General features: G+C 34.7%; 2 protein-coding genes across 4 annotated transcripts; both read right to left on the bottom strand.

The window, feature by feature from the left end:
- LOC119639934 lies at nucleotides 1-13,062 on the bottom strand. 3 transcript variants are annotated; one of them, XM_038037674.1, is made up of 8 exons: nucleotides 10,171-13,062; nucleotides 7,799-9,408; nucleotides 5,873-7,013; nucleotides 5,600-5,803; nucleotides 5,148-5,513; nucleotides 3,335-3,579; nucleotides 2,937-3,044; nucleotides 1-1,119 (listed from the first exon to the last, which is right to left on the bottom strand). In XM_038037674.1, the coding sequence occupies exons 1-8, from the start codon at nucleotides 10,373-10,375 to the stop codon at nucleotides 133-135; spliced, it is 4,866 nt and encodes a 1,621-aa protein (XP_037893602.1). In that variant the 5' UTR covers nucleotides 10,376-13,062; the 3' UTR covers nucleotides 1-132. The 3 variants fall into 3 exon arrangements, with proteins under 3 accessions (XP_037893602.1, XP_037893601.1, XP_037893603.1); XM_038037673.1 differs by having other exon boundaries at nucleotides 5,600-7,013; XM_038037675.1 differs by having other exon boundaries at nucleotides 3,335-3,507; nucleotides 5,600-7,013.
- A 1,893-nt stretch (nucleotides 13,063-14,955) lies between these two features.
- LOC119640000 (alpha-1,2-mannosyltransferase ALG9) lies at nucleotides 14,956-17,979 on the bottom strand. The gene is made up of 4 exons (XM_038037775.1): nucleotides 17,726-17,979; nucleotides 17,268-17,642; nucleotides 16,730-17,207; nucleotides 14,956-15,926 (listed from the first exon to the last, which is right to left on the bottom strand). Exons 1-4 carry the CDS (start codon nucleotides 17,848-17,850, stop codon nucleotides 15,048-15,050), a joined length of 1,857 nt encoding a protein of 618 aa, XP_037893703.1. The 5' UTR covers nucleotides 17,851-17,979; the 3' UTR covers nucleotides 14,956-15,047.
- Between the last annotated feature and the right edge of the window lie 944 nt (nucleotides 17,980-18,923).

Here is an 18,923-nt window from a genome sequence, read left to right as displayed (position 1 = left end):
TATATTCGAGCGATTTGAAAAGAAAGTCTATTTACTATTATGAAAAAAAGAAATCAAAACAATAGTGTAGGGAAAACATGAAATGTCAAGAAAGAAAAAACAAAAAGATTTGAAGTTTTTTCAAGCATTATTCTAATCCCAACACTCTTCTTCTTCATCATCAGCAGTAGCCTGCTGTGGTTTAACTTGTGATGATGACTTCCTACTATAATTACTGTAAGATTGGCCGACTGAAGTATGCGAAGATTTACATGATTTATATGAGCGTGGAGAAGGAGACTTGGATGGCGACGTAGAGGAACGACGCGTAGCTACAAAACTCTTTGAACCCCTTGAGCGGTCAGGTAAATCTAGAGGCGATAGAGATGAACGTTTATGGCCCCGACGATGTTGCGATTCTATTGAATGTTGATTATTATTATGAAAACATCTGTCGGTTCGATAATGCGAACGGTTTCTATTATTATTGTTAGCGTCATCGTGTCGGTTCGATGATGACTGATATTGTTCGTTATGCTTATGAGCTTGTGAAGATGATGGTTGTGTTTCTATGCGCGAATCTGAGAATGAATTATGACGGGCACCTGGCACTATGCACGACGGCGTAGTGACAGTTGCACATTGTCTGGTGGGTGGCGATATTTCTTCATTGAAACCGTACGTAGCATTGGCAGGCGCCACCGGATTGAGATAGCAACGAGTGAGCATATCACACCCTAGACGTTGTTCACTTATAAAGCCATATGCATCGACATAAATACCCAAATTCTGCATTATCTCGATAAGTGTGCCAGCACAATCCATTTTAAAGATATCAAATACCAGGTCCGGATATAGTACACGTTCACGGTAAAAGTTATTTAGAGCTCGTACAAGTTGTGAAATCGATTGATTTATCTGTATTTTCATAGCAGACATTAAATTTTGATACCAAGGTGAACGTTGCAAGTAACCAAATAATAGCATATTTGGATTTTGCTGCTGTTGTTGATATTGATAAATTTTCTGTTGTCCATATAGTTCATGTTTAATTGAAAAATTATTGGTTGCAGGTAAACGGCTTCTACGATCAGAAGGGAAAGCCAAACTCGTAGGCGTAGGTGTAGACTTCTGTTTCGACTGCAAAAAGAAAAATTGCAAGAGATAGAAGAAAATATTTTAAAAAACCTTCACGAAATTTCAACAAATTCCTCTTTTTCTTCATCCCGCCACATGTAGGTTTTAGATGAGATTTGATAAAATTTTGGACGTGCATTGTAGGCTTTCAGATTAAGTCACGCTACGACAATAATCCGAAATATCTTTGAAATCGCTAAATTATGATATCATAAGTAATGATATTCGGTTCAATTATTACGGACTTCGCAATGTATTCTTGTAAGCAATAAAGAATTTTTGATGCCAATGGTAAGAATGAATATGTTCATTTACACGAGGAAATGCATACTGAAAGACCACTTAAACAAATTCGAAGATTGTAGGGAAGAACGCATGTGTCATTGCTGAGCTAGCTAGCTCGGGAGATATGGGGAATGTTAAGTTTTTGTTCCATAGATAATCCATAGACGGTTAAAATCTAAAAGAAATACACGCGCTTTGTTCTTATAACGCATGGACGAAACGCCAGATCACAAGCCCTGGACCGTTCTGCACCCTACCCTACCTACGGTCTCGTTCAGCCCATGACTTACGATAGGATCATGAATAAAATCAATTTAGATCTGTATGTTTGTTCGCCTCCGCTAAAAATATTATTAAAGAGTACGATCCCGAACAAGAGTAAAGTAGATGTCATATTTTTCCATAAACATGAAGCCCAAATTAAAAAAAAAAAAAAAAAAAGAGAAAGTTGTATTCGGCAGGGGCCATCCCATCTCCCATACCATTCTTTTCGCATTCTACTCTCCAAGTTCTTTTATTTGATACCCATATCGCTGAGGTTATTAAGAAGAAATTAATCGATGTGGCTAGCTTACACGTAACGAGTAGAGTGTTTCGTAAAGTAAATGTAGAAAATTTCAGGGTTCTAACATTAATAATATTCGAGTAAAGTGCAAATATCCCAAAAATTGTTGTTAAAAATCAGTGAGTTGCGTTCAGTTTACACTCCATTGCGCGCTTTTCAACACCAACGTGCGTGCAATGTTTCTGCCAAATTAGAAGTCGATATCTTCATTTTTTCGACCAAGAGAATGCCAACAAAACACACCACACGGACACCCAGACGGGCAGACATGGCTAAATCAATTTAGAATTTCATGCTGATCAAGTATATATAGCCTTTATAAGGACTCTGAAACTTCCTTCTGGGTTTTTGGCGTCTGGACATTTTGACAAAATGAAGATTATACTCCTCGTCCTACGGTGCTGGGCATAAAGAAGGATGCAATATTTAAGGTTTCTCCATAGAAATCTGTGAAAAGCCCTACCTTGATATATTACATGAACATGGAAAATTTAGAAATATTTTTTGAATCAGTTTTCTTATAAATATAAGCTTTATGAAATACAAGCTTTAATGCGACAAAAATATTTTATAATGCGAAATGCTACAGAGTGTGCAGGGATTCGATGGACAAATTAACTTCATTTCGCATCCCGTTCCATATAAGGGTTCTCATGAAACGTAAGCCCTTATTTGAGGACAGATAGAGATTTTCATACCTTAATTGCAAGGACCAAGTGTTGGAGAAATCAACATTGACAAGCTATATTGCTTGAAATTGTTTTAAGGCGAGCTATTTTTACGAACCGCCAAACCAATGACCAAACCATAATCACCGATGAATCACCGATGAATTGATGATATAATCGTTTAAACTTATATGCACTTAAGCAAATCTCATTTGAAATCAATGATTATCATGCGTTAACACAAACTATATCCACTGCATAAAAAAAAAGATGAAAGATGAAAGATGAAACTCTTTACTTACTATTATCGGGCTTCTAAAGACTCTGGGATCCAAAGAACATGTTTTTACAAGTTTGTCAAAATTGTTTGGCTTGTTAACTGCCATTTTTGGGATATCAACTTCATACAGCTTAAAAATAAAATTGAAAATAATAACAAAAATAAATAAATAAATAAATAAATAAAAGGTAAATTAAACTTTTGCATTCTATACCATTTTTTACGTTATTATTATTATAAGAGCCAAGCATAAAAAGTAAATATTAATTTTATAACGATTATGTAGCAATCGTGCATGCGACAAAATTGGAAAGAAAATGTTTTTTTTTTTTTTTTTTTTACAAGTTTTCAAAATCAAAAAGCATTTTCATACTATATATATGGCTAAGGTTCGGTAATAGCACTCACATCGATACTTACTGTGTATTGGGTTGATGAAGATTTTAAAAGACCATTATTTTGATTGAAATGATAATAATTCTTAGGTTCCTCTAGGCGGGGCGGTGAAGGACTAGCTATGGTATCATCCATAGGCGTTGGTGAGGCAATTGACATTGTATTGACAGTGGGATTATTTTCGATATTGGTTTCAGCTTTAATCGTAAACTCAGTTAATTCATTACATAATTCAGAACGTGTTTTATATTTATATTTGAGATCTTCATCTGTCATGAGAATAATGGATTCGACGGTTATTGCATTAACTTTCATTCAACCATAATAAGAACAAGAACAAGTAAGAGAATTATATTTGACGGGGGCCGATTCTCCCACACCCTGGTCTTTTCGCATCCTATTCTCCAAGTTCTTTTATTTGATAGCGATATTGCTGGTGTTATTAAGAAAAAAGTAATCGCTGTGTCTACCCTATCCACTTCAGAATTAAACCATTTTTGGGCGGAAAATATATATTCATTTGGGGGAATGTATACAATAGTTTTAAACACTCTGGCTTGCTCGCATTATGATAAGTAAGCATAAAATTCAAAAAAAATTAAAACTGAATCATTTGTAAGTTCGTGTGGGCGTGGCTGATTTCTTTCACTTTTGCACCTAAGAAGTAGAATAAGTAAATGTGGAAAATTTCAGTTTTTTAACTTTTATATTTTCCGGGTAACGAACAGAAACCCACAAATTTTGTTTTAAGAAAAACGGAGTTGGTTTCAGTTCACGTTCAACAGCAAGCTTCTACTCTGACCCACTTTCAATACCAACTTGCCTGCAAAAACTGCCAATGTTTCTATTAAATTTGAAGTCGATATCTGCTCTTTTGCGACGAAGAAAGTGCCAACAACAACTACCTCACGGACGGACAGACATAGCTTAATCAATTCAGAATTTCACGCTAATCAAGAATATATTAGTTGTTTGAAAAAATTTTGCTCAGCGACTGCTACAGGTAAAAATGATAAAAGAATGGGAAGTAGCAGTGTACATGACCATGAAATTCAATGATTTTGACCTTCCTTTACCTAAAATAGCAGTTTTCCATTTAGTATTATTGAGTTATTGAGTGTATATAGAGACGCTGATCATGGAGCGCTCAAAATTCTTCTTCTTCTAAATTCATCACTTTTGTTGTTTACTTGAAGAACTCGACAGCCGAAGTCTGTTCGGCTTCTCAAGCTGCTCAATCGTCATAGCCGAAATGTCGGTTTTGGCTTCAACGAGTTAAAAGCTGTCATTTGTTAGCCAAGTGTTGCAAGAATTGCCGCTTAAATAGTCAGCTCTGCCACACCCAGTATACTCCTCACACATGGCGCCTTCTGATTACTGCTTGTTCAGATCGGTACAGCATGGCTTGGCTGGCACGCGGGTCCGCAAAGTGGAAGATGCGCGAAAATGGGTCGGTAATTGGATCGCTGCCAAATCAATACAAAATCTTTCAAAATGATATCGCCACGTTGCCAAAATAATTGTAAAATGTTCCAGAGAATAATGGAAATTATTTTGACTAATATATGTTTTACCACTTTTCCACAATAAATACCTTTCTTAAGTGAAAAAGTGATGGAAATTTTTGCAAACACTCAATATATACTTTAAAGGGGCTCTGAAGCTGCCTTTTGGGTATTACATGGATTATTAAAAAAAAAAAAAAAAAAAAAAATGAGTATATCGCTATCCTTCAGTGGTGGGTATAAAAAGAAGAAGCCAACAAACAAAGAAAGAGAAAGAAGAACAATAGAAACACGGCATCAAATATATGGCGAAAAAATAAAAAAGAGCTTACCTTTAATATTGCCTCTATCATTGGACTCCAGTTCTGTAACAAAATCATTATCATTTGTTTGTTGTTCAACATTCGCTGACATTGCTTCGACTCTTTTTATTTTAGTTTCGTTCGTCGTTTTTTGCTTATAACAACGATTTTGATATTTTTCCGAATCTATTTGTTGGCATATTGCTCCTTCGAGTTTTTGCTGCTCGCTTGTAGACGTTGTTACTCTTCTTTCATTATCAACGCCAATAGAATTCGTAGCTTCCATTGTCAATTGTTTCATAATTACTTTATCTTTTTTATTCTTAAGAAATTCACGCAAATCGTTTGATCGTTCGTATGTTATTCTCTCTATAAGATTTGTACATGATGGCTTTTCTAAAAAAAAATGAAAAAAAATGAAAAAAAATTTATAAAATTTGGCAACCGTTGAAAGAATATTTTCATTATATTTTGCTGCTAACCTTTCACAGAAATTGGGTTTTTTGTTGCAATTTCAAGCTCCTCTACGCTTCGCACAAGCTCGTTTTCTTGCTTATGCAATTCATCCAAGCTTATCGAGTTATTACGTTTTCGGGAATCCTTAAGCGAAGGTTTTGACAAATATTCCAAACTTGTCGCTAACAAATCTCTTTCTTTATTGTCATTATTGTGAGCAGCAGCTTCGTCTACAACCGGTTCTAACATTAATTTTCTGCTCTTACTATCCGTTGTTGTTACTTTCTCATACAGCTTACCTGAAGTGTTTGGTTTTGCGGCACAAAATGTAAGTCGTTTTCTAATTCTAGTGCTAGTTTTAGTTTTTCTAAAGTTTTTCGCCTTATCGTAAAGTGCCGTAGAGGGGGAACTAACTGAACGTTTCGTAGGAGATATTTTTGAAATTTTTTTTTCAGTGATCCTTAATTTTGACGAATCAATCGCATTTTCTTGATCATCTTTACTTACAGATCGCTTATCGATTAAATTATTATGCTTGGCGCTTAGCACAGGATCAATATCGCTTAGTTGCGCGAATTTCGAAACAGATTTGTTAAGAATTTGTAAACTCACTTGTTTGCCTTTCTTCAGAACATCTTCAATATTTAAATTATCAACCATGCGGCTCGATGAAGAATCAATATTGCTTATTTTCTCCAAGTTCGTAAGGTGTTTTTCAATTACCTGTAACTTCGGACGTTTCGCAGAACTTATTTGTTCATCTTCTTTCACAACTTTTTCATCATGCGAGGTTCTTGATGTAGGATCAATATCGATTCCTTGTACAAATTTCGATCGAGGTTTTTTAATAATATTTATCTTTGAGAATTCCGTCGAACTTACTTGCTCATCTGCTAATAGAGCATTCTCAATATTTGAATTACCTTGCAAGGATGTCGATGTAAAATCAGTGTCGCTTGACAAAGAAAACTCGGAGACTGATTGATTTCCTGATTTATTGTCTTCACGCCAATTCTGTTTCTTTCTCAAGTTTTTAGCTCGCGTCAATTTGATCCTAAGCTTTTTCCTAAATCGATTTGATGAAGCTTGAGCTTCTGTTGCATCTTTGCTTTTTGGTTTTCCTTCATCACCACTATTCGACATTGTTGTGGTTATTGCATTTGCATTTTCCGAAACGATTTCATTATTGATTTTGCTATTAATTGCGCGTTCATTGTTATCATTCCTTTTCAGGCGCTGACTTTGTTGAATATCCTCCGCTTTTGGTAATTTTATACGATGCGGAATTTGAATGGTTGTCGTTACCAATGGTTCTTCAATAATTTTAGTTGATTTTTTATCAAATTTCTTTGAATTTGAAGCTTCCTCCGCGATATCATCAGAAGAAGTAATCTTTTCGCAAGGCGACGATCTATTATATTTAACTACTATTGCAGTTAACTAGGAAGTAAAGACAAGAAATAAGTATATGGATAGAAAAGAAATTATATATGATTTATATCAAATTACTTAATACCCATTGCATCAATGTGTGTGTTGAAAGAGAAAATCCATATCATATATGCCTCACTTGCATACGATTTTTATCAGAAATTATTGACCGACCTTCGAAACAGAAGAATTTAAGAAATTTTTTACGCTTGATACAAGGTTTTAACGAAGACATAGTTTGGAAATATTTTTAAATTTTTTTTTAAATTTTTATAAAGGACTCTAAAATTATGGATTCACTTTTCATCGACGAAGTGATATCAAGACCTGAAGAACGTGATAAGAAGAAACTTTAGATCAAATTTACTTGTCTAAACACAGGCAGGTTGATGTACCGATTTCGTTTTCGATTTTAAAGATTTATTAAGAATATTTTGAAGTGTTACAAGCGTTTAGAAAGTCTTATGAATGTTCTCCTGCGTATAGTGCAAAAAGTGCAGAAATTATATTTGCCTGTGTCCGAATCTTCTAAAAGATCACTAGCGTTTTCTTTAAAAAAAAAATGTTTACTGATCCGGAATATATGTACTTTGTAAGATCTTTTTAACTTCCTTTCGACTGTCGCAAACATTTTATCAAAATGAATGGACTTCCGTACTTTGATAACGGATGTCAAGTTATTTATGGTTTCTGGGGTTGCCCGATGATTTCAAGCAAAAAAAAAAAAATTTTACGTTGATGCAACCTATAAGGCGTATTTTATGTCTTTCATTTGATTTGTTTTATGTACTCACCTCTCTATTCCCTTCTTCCCTAAAAACTTTCGCGAATACCTCGGTGGAAAAATCAGCTTCGGTATTTTCAAGCAAGGAGTTTTCATTTAATTTGTGCACCTCATCGATATATTTCCACACCGTACGCATCGATTCTCTTGAATTCTCTGAACTGTCGTTTGCAGTTTGGCGTAAAACTTCTATTACATTAGTCTTTGACTTACCAGACGATCCTCTTCCTGCCTTCTTCATGTCAATTTGTTGCTCTTTTTGTCCCTCGCCTTGCTCAACAATTTCTTCTAAATGTTCTACACAGCCATCTACAGACGCATATGCAAATGCAGGCTCTACCTGAACTTCATTGCAAACGTCTTCCAATAAATTCAGCTTTGAGTTACCAGGCAACTCTCTACTCTCGCTAATGATCTTTTGTTGCTGTCTTATCAATAAGTGTTCCTCTTGCGTGGCAGTCATCTCGTGGCCGCCTACAGCTTCTGCTTCCGTTTTTTTTAAATTTTTTTTCCAAATATAAGACGTTTCACTTAACTCCATTATGTTCATTTCTTGTTGCCTTCGTAATAGCTGCTCGTCATACTGTTTTAGTTCATTATACATTTCTAATAACTGGGCTTCTTTCTCTTTTGGATCTATGTTAGTTGTTTTTAATTTTTGCAAATTTTGTTTAATACTTTCGACAATTTGGTCGGTATGCTTTGCAGCCTCATACCGTATACGAAGAGCATCTGCCGGTGTCAACGACGCTCCAGAGATTCCGGGGCAGAGTTTTTCGCAATTCTGCATACTAATAGTTCCCCTATAAAAGGATTCACATTTCTTTTCATCAGTCAACAATGTTTGTGAATCACTACCATTATCGCAAGCATTATTGGAATGCACCAGATTGTCATCAGCTTTTATTAATTCCAATTTATTCCGATTTTTACAAATACTCATTCCATTATTATTGACATTAACGTTCTCACTAGTTGTTTTCATTTTGAACGACATCTGTGTAAGTTGCAATAACTCCGGTTCGCAGATGCCCATCGCATGCAATTGATTTAAGGTTAAATTCATGATGTCCGCAATGTTTCGAACTTTACAGTTGTTATACAAAAAGTCAAATTGTTCCGATTTTAAGAAACTCAACTGTTCTCTCATGAAAGCAAACGCTCCTTCATTATGCGTTTGCGAGTCAATGTTCACCGTCAATAACGTTGAACCTACCGATGATTGTCGTTGCTTTTCTTGTTGATCCTTCTGACATTTCGAACCAGAAGGTGCTTGAGCAAGAATAGTGTCGTTCGCTGCTTCAGTTTGCAAAAAAAACGTTGCTTTCTTAGCATTTTTATTGCAAATCAATTCGTCTTTTTCGTTTGCCACAGATTTGGATTTGCTGGCGGCCGTTTTTTTGGGCAGTAGCGAAGTGCTCAAACCCATTTGTCTTTTCCTGACGCGAGATTGACGCTTATTAGAGTTGCCTTCCTTCGCATTTGACGAACAAGAATTTATGTCATTATCGAATTTGTCGTTTCTTTCAGAAGGCGCACACTTTGGCTTTATGACAGAAACTTTACGACTTCTAAGATTTATTTCATTGCAAGACGTCCTTGTTCTTGTTCTTGTGGCTACTGCTCAAAATAATAAATTTTTTATTCTTTTACATAAATTAAACTCTGATGAAAAATCTATAGTTCCTACGTTAAAGATTTCTAAAGCGCAAATTTTTCGAAATTATCCCTTCTGAATAAATCCATCTCTAATTTCTTTATTTCAGATATGTCTTATATAATGCTAAGCAAATGTCCCAAAACGCACATGTGCTTTTAAAAGTTTGATTTTTTATCGGGAAAACAAGGAGCATAAATTAAATATGAGAGGATTGATAAAAATCCATTGTAATCTCCATAACGGTTCCAAGATCTGTGCAGACTATGTAAAAACTGGCTAGGTTTGAGCTGCCGAGAGCAAGAATATTGCAAATACGTAGGGGAATCTTATACGACTCACCTAGGAAACATAGACTGGAAGGTTGAAACCACTGGTCAAGTGGCAAGAGTGGCTACAATTATTATCACTACACTCGTATTGTATAGGAAAAAGTTTATTAAGATAATATTTGTTAGCTTGATGACTTCAATTTGTTCATTTGCTAAAATATGAATTTCGCATTTTAACTGAGTCTTAATTTCATCTGTAGGATAGTTGCATGAAACAAATAAAACTTTTTAACTTTTATCTCCACAGTTCTTATAAAAAAACGTATCTTACAATCAGTTTTCTTTTCTGTCATTTTTATGTCAAACAAAAAAAATATTTAAGGTTATTTATTCTTTTTTCTTTAGTAATTTTTAAAAAAAATGTGTATAAAAAATATTCCGAAATCATCTTACCGGGCGACATTTCTTTTGAGTCACTGGCGATTCTCGACCTTAGTCGACCTTTAATATTATTCATTTTTTCCTCACCGCGACTTTGTGTTACTCGACTACAAAATTCTGAAGAAAATTTTACCGATTTCCGCTGTTCCGTCGACGATATTGGATCGCTAGCGCTGATTGACTGAGTAAGCGGATTATTTACATTTAACGTAGACATCGGTTTGTTGTTGAATCGTAACGAAAAATTGTATTTGATATAAAGACCTCGAAAACTTTCGGCAAGTGATTTGCTTTCTTGCTTAAATTTTTCACAAATTCATTCGAAATGACCGCTTGCTTAGATGGCAAGGTTTTTTTTTTAAAGATGGTCAGAATAGAGATACATTGATTGTATCAAGTAGATTCGCCTTAGTATTTCCCTTTTTGCAAAATTTTAAAACGTCGCACCTGGAATTAATGTAAATTTTTAAGACTACTAATGCAAACAATATTTCCTTATAAATTGCAAATTTGCCGAATAAGTATCCTTCAACAATCCATCGCGTTTTTCTGTAAAAGAAATGGCTTAATGACGTTCTTCGGTTAACGGTACAAGCATTTAATACAGGGTTGTACACTGAAGTAGCACTTATGTAGAGCTGCCAATACTGAATGAAATATAAATTATTTAGGTTAAGTTAAACACAAAATTAGATTTCTAATTAATAAAAATGTATATTTTCAGTTTGTATACCAGCCAATAAAAAATTCGAAACACGAAAGTATGAAACGTTAAAGATGGAGATGATTAAAATTTTAGTATAAAGGGGTCGTAATGGAAATTAGTATTCAAACTAAGTTTTTCCAGTAATTTTAGGGTTTATTTAAGAAATTCTTTATCATTTTTTGTCAATAATTATCTGTACGCTCTAGCTACACTCATTGCGTTTAACTTGTGTATATGCATCATTGTTTTACGGCATCCTGCAGCTATATATAATATTTAATTTTCATTTAATATAACCGCGTGAAATTTGAAACGCCGCCTGCCCTTAAAAAATTCCACACATTGAATCTGTCAATGTTTTCTTTCTCTATGAGTCAAAACCAAAATGCTTTAAATACTTGAGGTTTAATCAATGCTTGAGCTAAATTTCCAAAACAAATTCACTTTGTATTATTAGTGAAAGATTTCAGTTATTTCCATTTGATTATTATTGAGGGAAAATCCTATCCGCTTTCAAAATGTCTACATGAAGTTTAATTGCACATAAAGGATTTGTTAAAAAGCCTGGCATACAGTTAAACTAAGTTCTGGGAATACGTAGGCTTAATCTAGTTTGTCATGTTTAGTTTTGGGTACGACTAAAGGAGTTGATAAAAGTTTATATAATTCTTACACCCTGACGGAGGGTATAAAAGAGTTCGCTACTTTTATGTAAATAATATAAATGATTGATTGTTTGCTACGAAAAAAGAAAAGAAACCACCCAACCGCCAGACAACAGACGACTGTCAGTGAAAGGTTTAATATGTGCACATGCGCTTAACTTGCGGTTCTGAAAACATCCCTGTCTTCGATGCGTTTCTATCGAGTGTTATATGTTACGTTTCCGATATTCAGAAGAAATGGCTTCAATTTTTGGGGTAACTGATATGTATGCTCGAACAAAATTATTACTACCTTAACATTCCTTATCTTTTGAAATAAAAAAGTTACGTTGCAAAAAATTTCACACTACAAAGGATTTCAACTAAACACGAAATTTTTCCCATACATTAACCATATGTATGTAGGAAAAATTGAAATTTCTAACATCTGGCTTCATACTACACGTCCAAATTACAAATTTTTATAGAATTTTCGATGTGAAGATTTTTATAATGCGAACAAAGTGAGAATTAATATTCAGAATATCAATTTACGATATTTTTTCTCAATTTATAAAAATGGATCGCTTGTTATTCTTTAGGAATAATTTGGAAGGAACAAGGAAGGACTAAGACACTCATTGGCACGTCTTATATAAAATCATGTGCCAATGGAGAGCATAAGGTCAGCCGGTAAGTTTCGTCTGTCCGTGTGACTTCATAAGAGTTTTGGCACGTGTATTTCTTCCGCGTAATCATCCGTGGAGTGTCCACTGGATAGAAATTAAAACCCCACGATTAGTATCGAACTAATTAGCTTAACTTAGCTATGGTATGTGCGTCCATCCAGTTACAGCCCCCGACCTTTTTTAATTTTTTATCAAGTAGCTTTTTCTATTATGGATCAGGTCATGGACACTCTATTTTACACGGCTCAGTCCAACTAACCTTAAGAATATCTAGTCGACTAAACAATTTGACTCGCTTTTAGTTTTCCTCCATATTAGGATCACAATGGGGAAGGTATACGTATTGTTACCCATAGGCACGTCATCTCACTTTCTTCTTCACGATTAACTTTCTTATTTCGTAATTTTAAAATATTACGCGTTTGATAAATACTAGAAAACTCTTTAAAATCTTCCTTTTGTTGTACTAACGAGAACAGAGCTTTTAAAAAGATATGTAAATAAATTTTACTTCGTTACTGCTCTCCTAACCCTATTATCCTTTTTTTGAATATCTTATATATCTTTCTCATTCGATTGAAAAAAGTCGTTTAGGAAAAATAAAAACCAGATTTGCTTACTCGGCCTGATATATGCTTTCTTTTTATACCCACGAATGTAAAAGGCGATTTGACGAAAGAGCCAATTGGGAACCGAATATCTTCTTCGATGTCGTGAAGATTAATCAAGCGGACACACAATGGATGTTTTACAATATAACCTAGTCTTCGAGATAGTTGTAATATCGTATTAAATTTAATGCTGATTTCGAACAAATATATTTTCCTACCTAATGACCGTTCTTGCTCGTTGTTGATTGTTAGCTTTCCTTCGATATTCACGTCACTTTCTTTATTACCATCATTATTATTACGTGCTGCCTTATCTAAGATCTACACGTTCTTGTTGCGTTGCAAACATTGTGAATTCGTATTTGCTTTATAATCAAGAAAATTATAGTTCACTGCGTATCTAGAAGTCATGTTCGCAAAAGATTTGACCGGTAAGCCATCGCAAACATGTACTTGAGGGTTAATATTCATTAGGATTCCTTGTAAGGCGAATATGTTTTGAGGACGAGACACCAGTTGCACATAGTTTGTTGACGTGGACAACAAAGGTACATTTGGTATTGGTTGTGACGTTGTTTCTTACTCTGAATGCAATTCTCCAATCACACATTTCTATATAATAAATAAAGGATCGCACTAAGTAAATGAATTGAACTTGATTTGGTGGAAACCAGTTTTTCTCAAATTGGATGCTTGAAAACGCTAACTTTGTTCAATTAACGGTACGCGGTACAGAGCTGCATAGAGACATAATGCTTATTTAGAGATGCCAAGATAGGTGCCGTCAACAAAAGATTGGAGGAAAATCAAGAAAATTTGGAAACATAATGCCGGAACGAAATGGAACAAAAACAACTGATTTAGTGTAGTTAATTAATTAACTTTATACCTTGAAATGTTGAAAATATTCAATATTCAATACTTTCCAATCGCTTCACTGCTAGTGATTCGTAGCCTTTCAATCGTGAATTTTTTAAAACTAACTAATTAATATTAATAATAGAACTTTAGTTCCAATACTTACTGAGATAAAGATAAATTCGTTATTCACACAGCTGTTGTCCTTGCAAATCGCATAAATCTATTTTTGTACTTCACATAGAACTTAAAATATCTGGAAAAGACATTATTATTCACCTGAGTAATGCAAACCTGACTATCGAGTTAGCGTCTCGCGGGTTCAAATTCCAATTGTAATAGAGTTTTCTTTGGTCATAACTATAGTAGGCTCTTGATCAAGGTAAGGGCGTAACGATTGGTCACATGCCTAATAGGCTGCGACCAACACCTTCATATCTACTTTTTGACAGTCACCGTCTTACGCATCGAACAGCGCGCATCCCTAAGGGATCCAAGGGGGACATATATTACTTTTAATAAATTATAAGTGTCTTCTTGCCTATTGACAGAAGTAAGCTTAAGGTGATTAAAATTCCAAATAACGCCTTGAATGTCTCATGGATCCTTGATAGTATCCGCATGATTTTTTCGGATATCATTTTATTTGCTTACACATTGCTATAAGGTTTTTCTGCTTGAATCTCTTAATATGTCTTGGAATAAGCTGTCTACATTGATTCGCTTTGAAGATGCTGTTTCTTTCTTACCACCTTTTGAGCACAGCTCCAACAAAGTTATGTTTCCTCTTTCCATGAGGGTGAACTTTTTATGGGATAAATATTTATAAACAATTCGGTTAATGAAGCTAATAAAAAATTGACGATTTCCGCAAATTCTTCTCTTGCTTCAACAGCCGAAGCGGTGATGTGTAAAAAAGATCAAATGTAAAGGCAAAGTTCTTTGTTTGAGCGTTAACAAAGTTAGGGTTAGGGCTTCGGAATCCCAACGGTTTGTACAGTGAGGCTAAGTTTAGTTATCCTTCCTACTTCTATTCCAAGCCTTTCCTGTTAAATTTCTTGCTACACTTTAGTAAAAATATTTTAGTGGAAAAGGATTCGTCTTTACATTTCAACAAATTTAAAAAAAAAATACAATAGCTTGATTGGGCACACACATTTAAGTAGATCTATCTATTGTGTTGTCAATCTTTTCAAGTTTGGCTTTCTCGCCAAGTATTGCGTATATATTCCAAATCTAGCTTTTTTCTGCTTTGAAGTGTTCTAAAAGATCAATTTTTTTCTTTTTGCAATGAATTTGAGTTTTATTGAGTAGTTTTTCAGTAAACAAATTCATCACTGACTTGTAGGGAAGGCGCGATCATCATCATCGGAGTTCTCTTTTAGCTCGGTTTCATTTTTTTACTTTTCAGCAAATTGAAATTTCCGTAAACAGTGTAACTGTCCGTTAAGAATGGTATATAGAAAGCGCGGAAAAAACTATTCGATTTATCTTGTATGAGAAATGGTAAACTTTTCATTACAGACCAGTCTTTGCTTTGTTTCGAATAGCATGGCTCGAGCGATGTACACTTGTCCGCATCAAAATCGATAAGAAAATGACAATTCTCATAAGGAAAATACATGTAATCATTCTCTTGATTCATATCATTGAAATACGGATGCGTAATACGCGTTGCATTCTCATCATCGGCATAATAGGCGGGCAGTAGGCCGCGAAATTCCGATTTTAAAAAACGTATACGAAAATTTCGTGCTGGTAAAAAGAAACTGCCCGGATAACGGTACCAATCTTTACCCACACAAACATTATATAAACGGCTGGAACGATATTCATTGGAATTTTTAAAATGATTTAACTCCATGACAAGATCCATGGGAGCATGATAGTTACGATATAAAGAGAAAACACGCGATAAACCCAATAATGTACCAATTACCATAACCAAAATGGCAATGAACATTGTATGATCCAGATAATGACTTCCGACAGTGCCGGCTTTAATTTGTACCATTAATGTCTTCAATCGATAAAATATACGCTGATAAACGTCAACTGTTATCGCCCCGCATAACGATATTAATGGATAAATGGGAAACAGGAAACGCTCTTCCTTATGCGGTTGAGAAATAAACACCAGCAGCCACAAATAATACGGGGCCAGTGTAATATAACGGGGAAAGTTTAAAGTAGATTTCGTTTTGGCCGGAACAACAATAAAATCGATAACCAACATCATAGGCGTTAATAAAGATAAAAGCTGAAATTATACAATTATAAATTTTATCATGTCCATGCACAATAAATTTGTACTACTGAAGGAGAGCAATCTGAAAATGCATAATGCTTAGTAAACTTCCCTTAAAACTATGTGCGAACTCATAGCGGAGGGATTCGATCCGAAAGCGAATTGATTAAGTGGACAGTAGTAAATGTTCAACCGGAGTGAGAAAAATCTTTCGGTCGTTCTTTTCCTAAGTGAGAATTTCGCAAATCGCTTACAATGCACTTATAAATGTCTCTCGGTTTATGATATTTTGTTTACATCAGGTGAGGATCTCTTTTGGTTTGGAAATTGAGGTTACGTGTAACTCTGTAATGATCAATTGCAATTGCCTTCGATTAAAGCTTCGATTAAGTGCAGTGGGAATGTTTAACTGGAATGTTACCTAAATGTGACAGTAATGAATATTTAACTGGACTGGGATACGAAATTCCACAAATCGAATTATGATTCACTTACGACTGCGTGTCATTTGACAACTCTTGCATTATCGGGCCGTAAGTTCGTTGAATATTTAACTGGACTGGGATACGAAATTCCACAAATCGAATTATCATTCACTTACGACTGCGTGTCATTTGACAACTCTTGCCATATCGGGCCGTAACTTCGCTGAATATTTAACTGGACTGGGATATGAAATTTCACAAACCAAGTACATGACTCTGTTTTTATCTTCCTTTACGAAAAAGCGCGCAATGAGTATAAAACGTAGGTCGCACAACATCTATCGGAACTTGACTAAGAGATTATGCATTGGATTTATGTTTCTTACTCACCCAAATAATATTAAAATTCAAGAATCCGTTGACTATGTAATAACTCCACGGTTCAGTGCCATATAAATTCGGGCCGTGATCGGTGAAAACGTTGTACCAAAGTATATTCAATGGAGCGAAAGTCAATTTGCCAAAATAGCTACTATCAATAACTATCATAGGTACACAAATTGTTACAGCAGATATAGCGGACCACATGAAAAATGTGCGGAACATTTGTTTTCGCCAGAGCATATCAATAGCTATCGGCAATCCTATTAAAACTGCAAAAGGCCAACCGAGTAAAGTTGCTATGGCCATAAAAAATATAGATAACGCGTACATTTGTTGCCACCAAGCAGCCAAAGCCGCGCAACCGAAATACATAGCGAAAGAAGATGGCAATAAAGCGGTACTAGATATAAACATGCCCGCACTAAACAGTTGAAATATTAACCATAAACGTCCAATATGTACACCAAACTCTTGACAAATGGATCTAGGAATGGAATGCAATTTTAAAATATAGGAAAAAACTTTCGATGAAATTGTCACTTACTTGTACATAAATCTTTCCATAAGAGCACAACCAAAACCTAACATACAACGTACCATATAGAATATTAAAATAGGCGTTGGATGAAATATTCTCTCGTAAATCCAACCGGGCACACCCTGTAGCAATATGTAGGTATATGAGCGTAAAGCATATTGTGGACTATATTCCCAGGTTTGTAAGCCATGCCCATAAATAATGTAATGCAACGGTTCCCAATAATTATATGTTTCATCGCAATCTGATATATCAGCACATATGGCACTACAAAGGCGAGCGCTAACAAACGTCTTAAAAGCAGTATGAACACCAACATTTACATTTACACTTTCCGGAGATCTTTCATTTTGATATTTTCTATTATTTGTTTTGGCGGCACTGCAATAAAAAAAAAAGAAAAATTCATGAATTTTTTCCGGCTTTTTCGTTATCAATTAATTATTGTTATCGCTCACTGTTACCCAGATTTTTCATTTTCCCTTCTCAACGTGGCGTTAATGAATTTTTTCGGTTTTTTTAATAAACTATTATTTTCATGTTTATTTGCTATATAACGTTGCCGTTGTCGTGCCGCAGGAGGTGACATATTTATTCAATGTTATTATTAAATTCTCATTGCACTTCAGAGAGTTCAGTTTTCTTACAAAGAAAGTATATATACACACTTATATACACACATTGTATACGGCTTAAGCAGTTATTTGACACCCTTTTCTTGACTCTGAACGCATATGTAGAAGAAGAAATTTATTGAGTTTTTCTAAATGGATTTCAAGTTCAGTAAAATGATGTTATGTTTATTGGTTCCTTTGCCCTTATAAATACGGAAACGAATTCTATATTTACAATCCAAGTCCATTTTTTTTCAAATGTAATAGCTACCAGAAATTAGGCACAGGAAAGCTACGATTGTATTAGCACAGTCTCTATTAATTGAAAATTTTAGGTGCTTGCATGTATTTTGATCAGCGACATCTATTAGCGTAAGTGTGAGTAAGTATCAACGTGCATAAAGGTTAAATTCGATGATTTTGACCATTCTCCACATGAAACAGTTTTATCAAGTTATTCGCTGTATACAGACGCTAATCATGGAACGCTCAAAATTGCATTTACGACATTCATTACTTTTGTTATTTGATTTGAAAAAATCTGCTGCCGAAGCCCATCGAATACTTTTAGAAACTTATGGTGATGCTGCTCCATCATATCCCAATTGTTGCTTTTGGTTTCAACGATTTAGACGTGGTGACTTTGATGTCAATGACAGAGAACGACCGGGAGGACCGAAAAAGTTCAAAGACAATGAATTGCAGGACTTGTTGGATGAAAATCCAGCTCAAACTCTCAAGGAACTTTCAAACAGCTTAGCTGTTGATGAAGCAACTGTTTCTAGACGTTTGCGTGCAATGGGAAAAATCCAAAAGAAGGGAAAATGGCTACCGTACGACACCTATTAAATCCGCCTATGATTGACAATGTATCATATGAGCTAAAGAATCGTATGTACCGTGTTTATGATAAGCTGGTTTGAAAAAAGAAAAACATAAGAGGCACAAGCAAGTACAAACTCCAGTCCAAAAGTTAATCTTGTAAAATTTCATGAAATGTCAATAAAATTGATAAACAACAAATATGAAGCAAAAAAAAATCGACTAC

Source organism: Glossina fuscipes, unplaced genomic scaffold, assembly GCF_014805625.2.
Source record: "Glossina fuscipes isolate IAEA_lab_2018 unplaced genomic scaffold, Yale_Gfus_2 114, whole genome shotgun sequence".
NCBI lineage: Eukaryota > Metazoa > Arthropoda > Insecta > Diptera > Glossinidae > Glossina > Glossina fuscipes.
The sequence above is the reverse complement of the archived record's forward strand: the minus strand, read 5'-3'. Positions and strand labels throughout refer to the sequence as shown.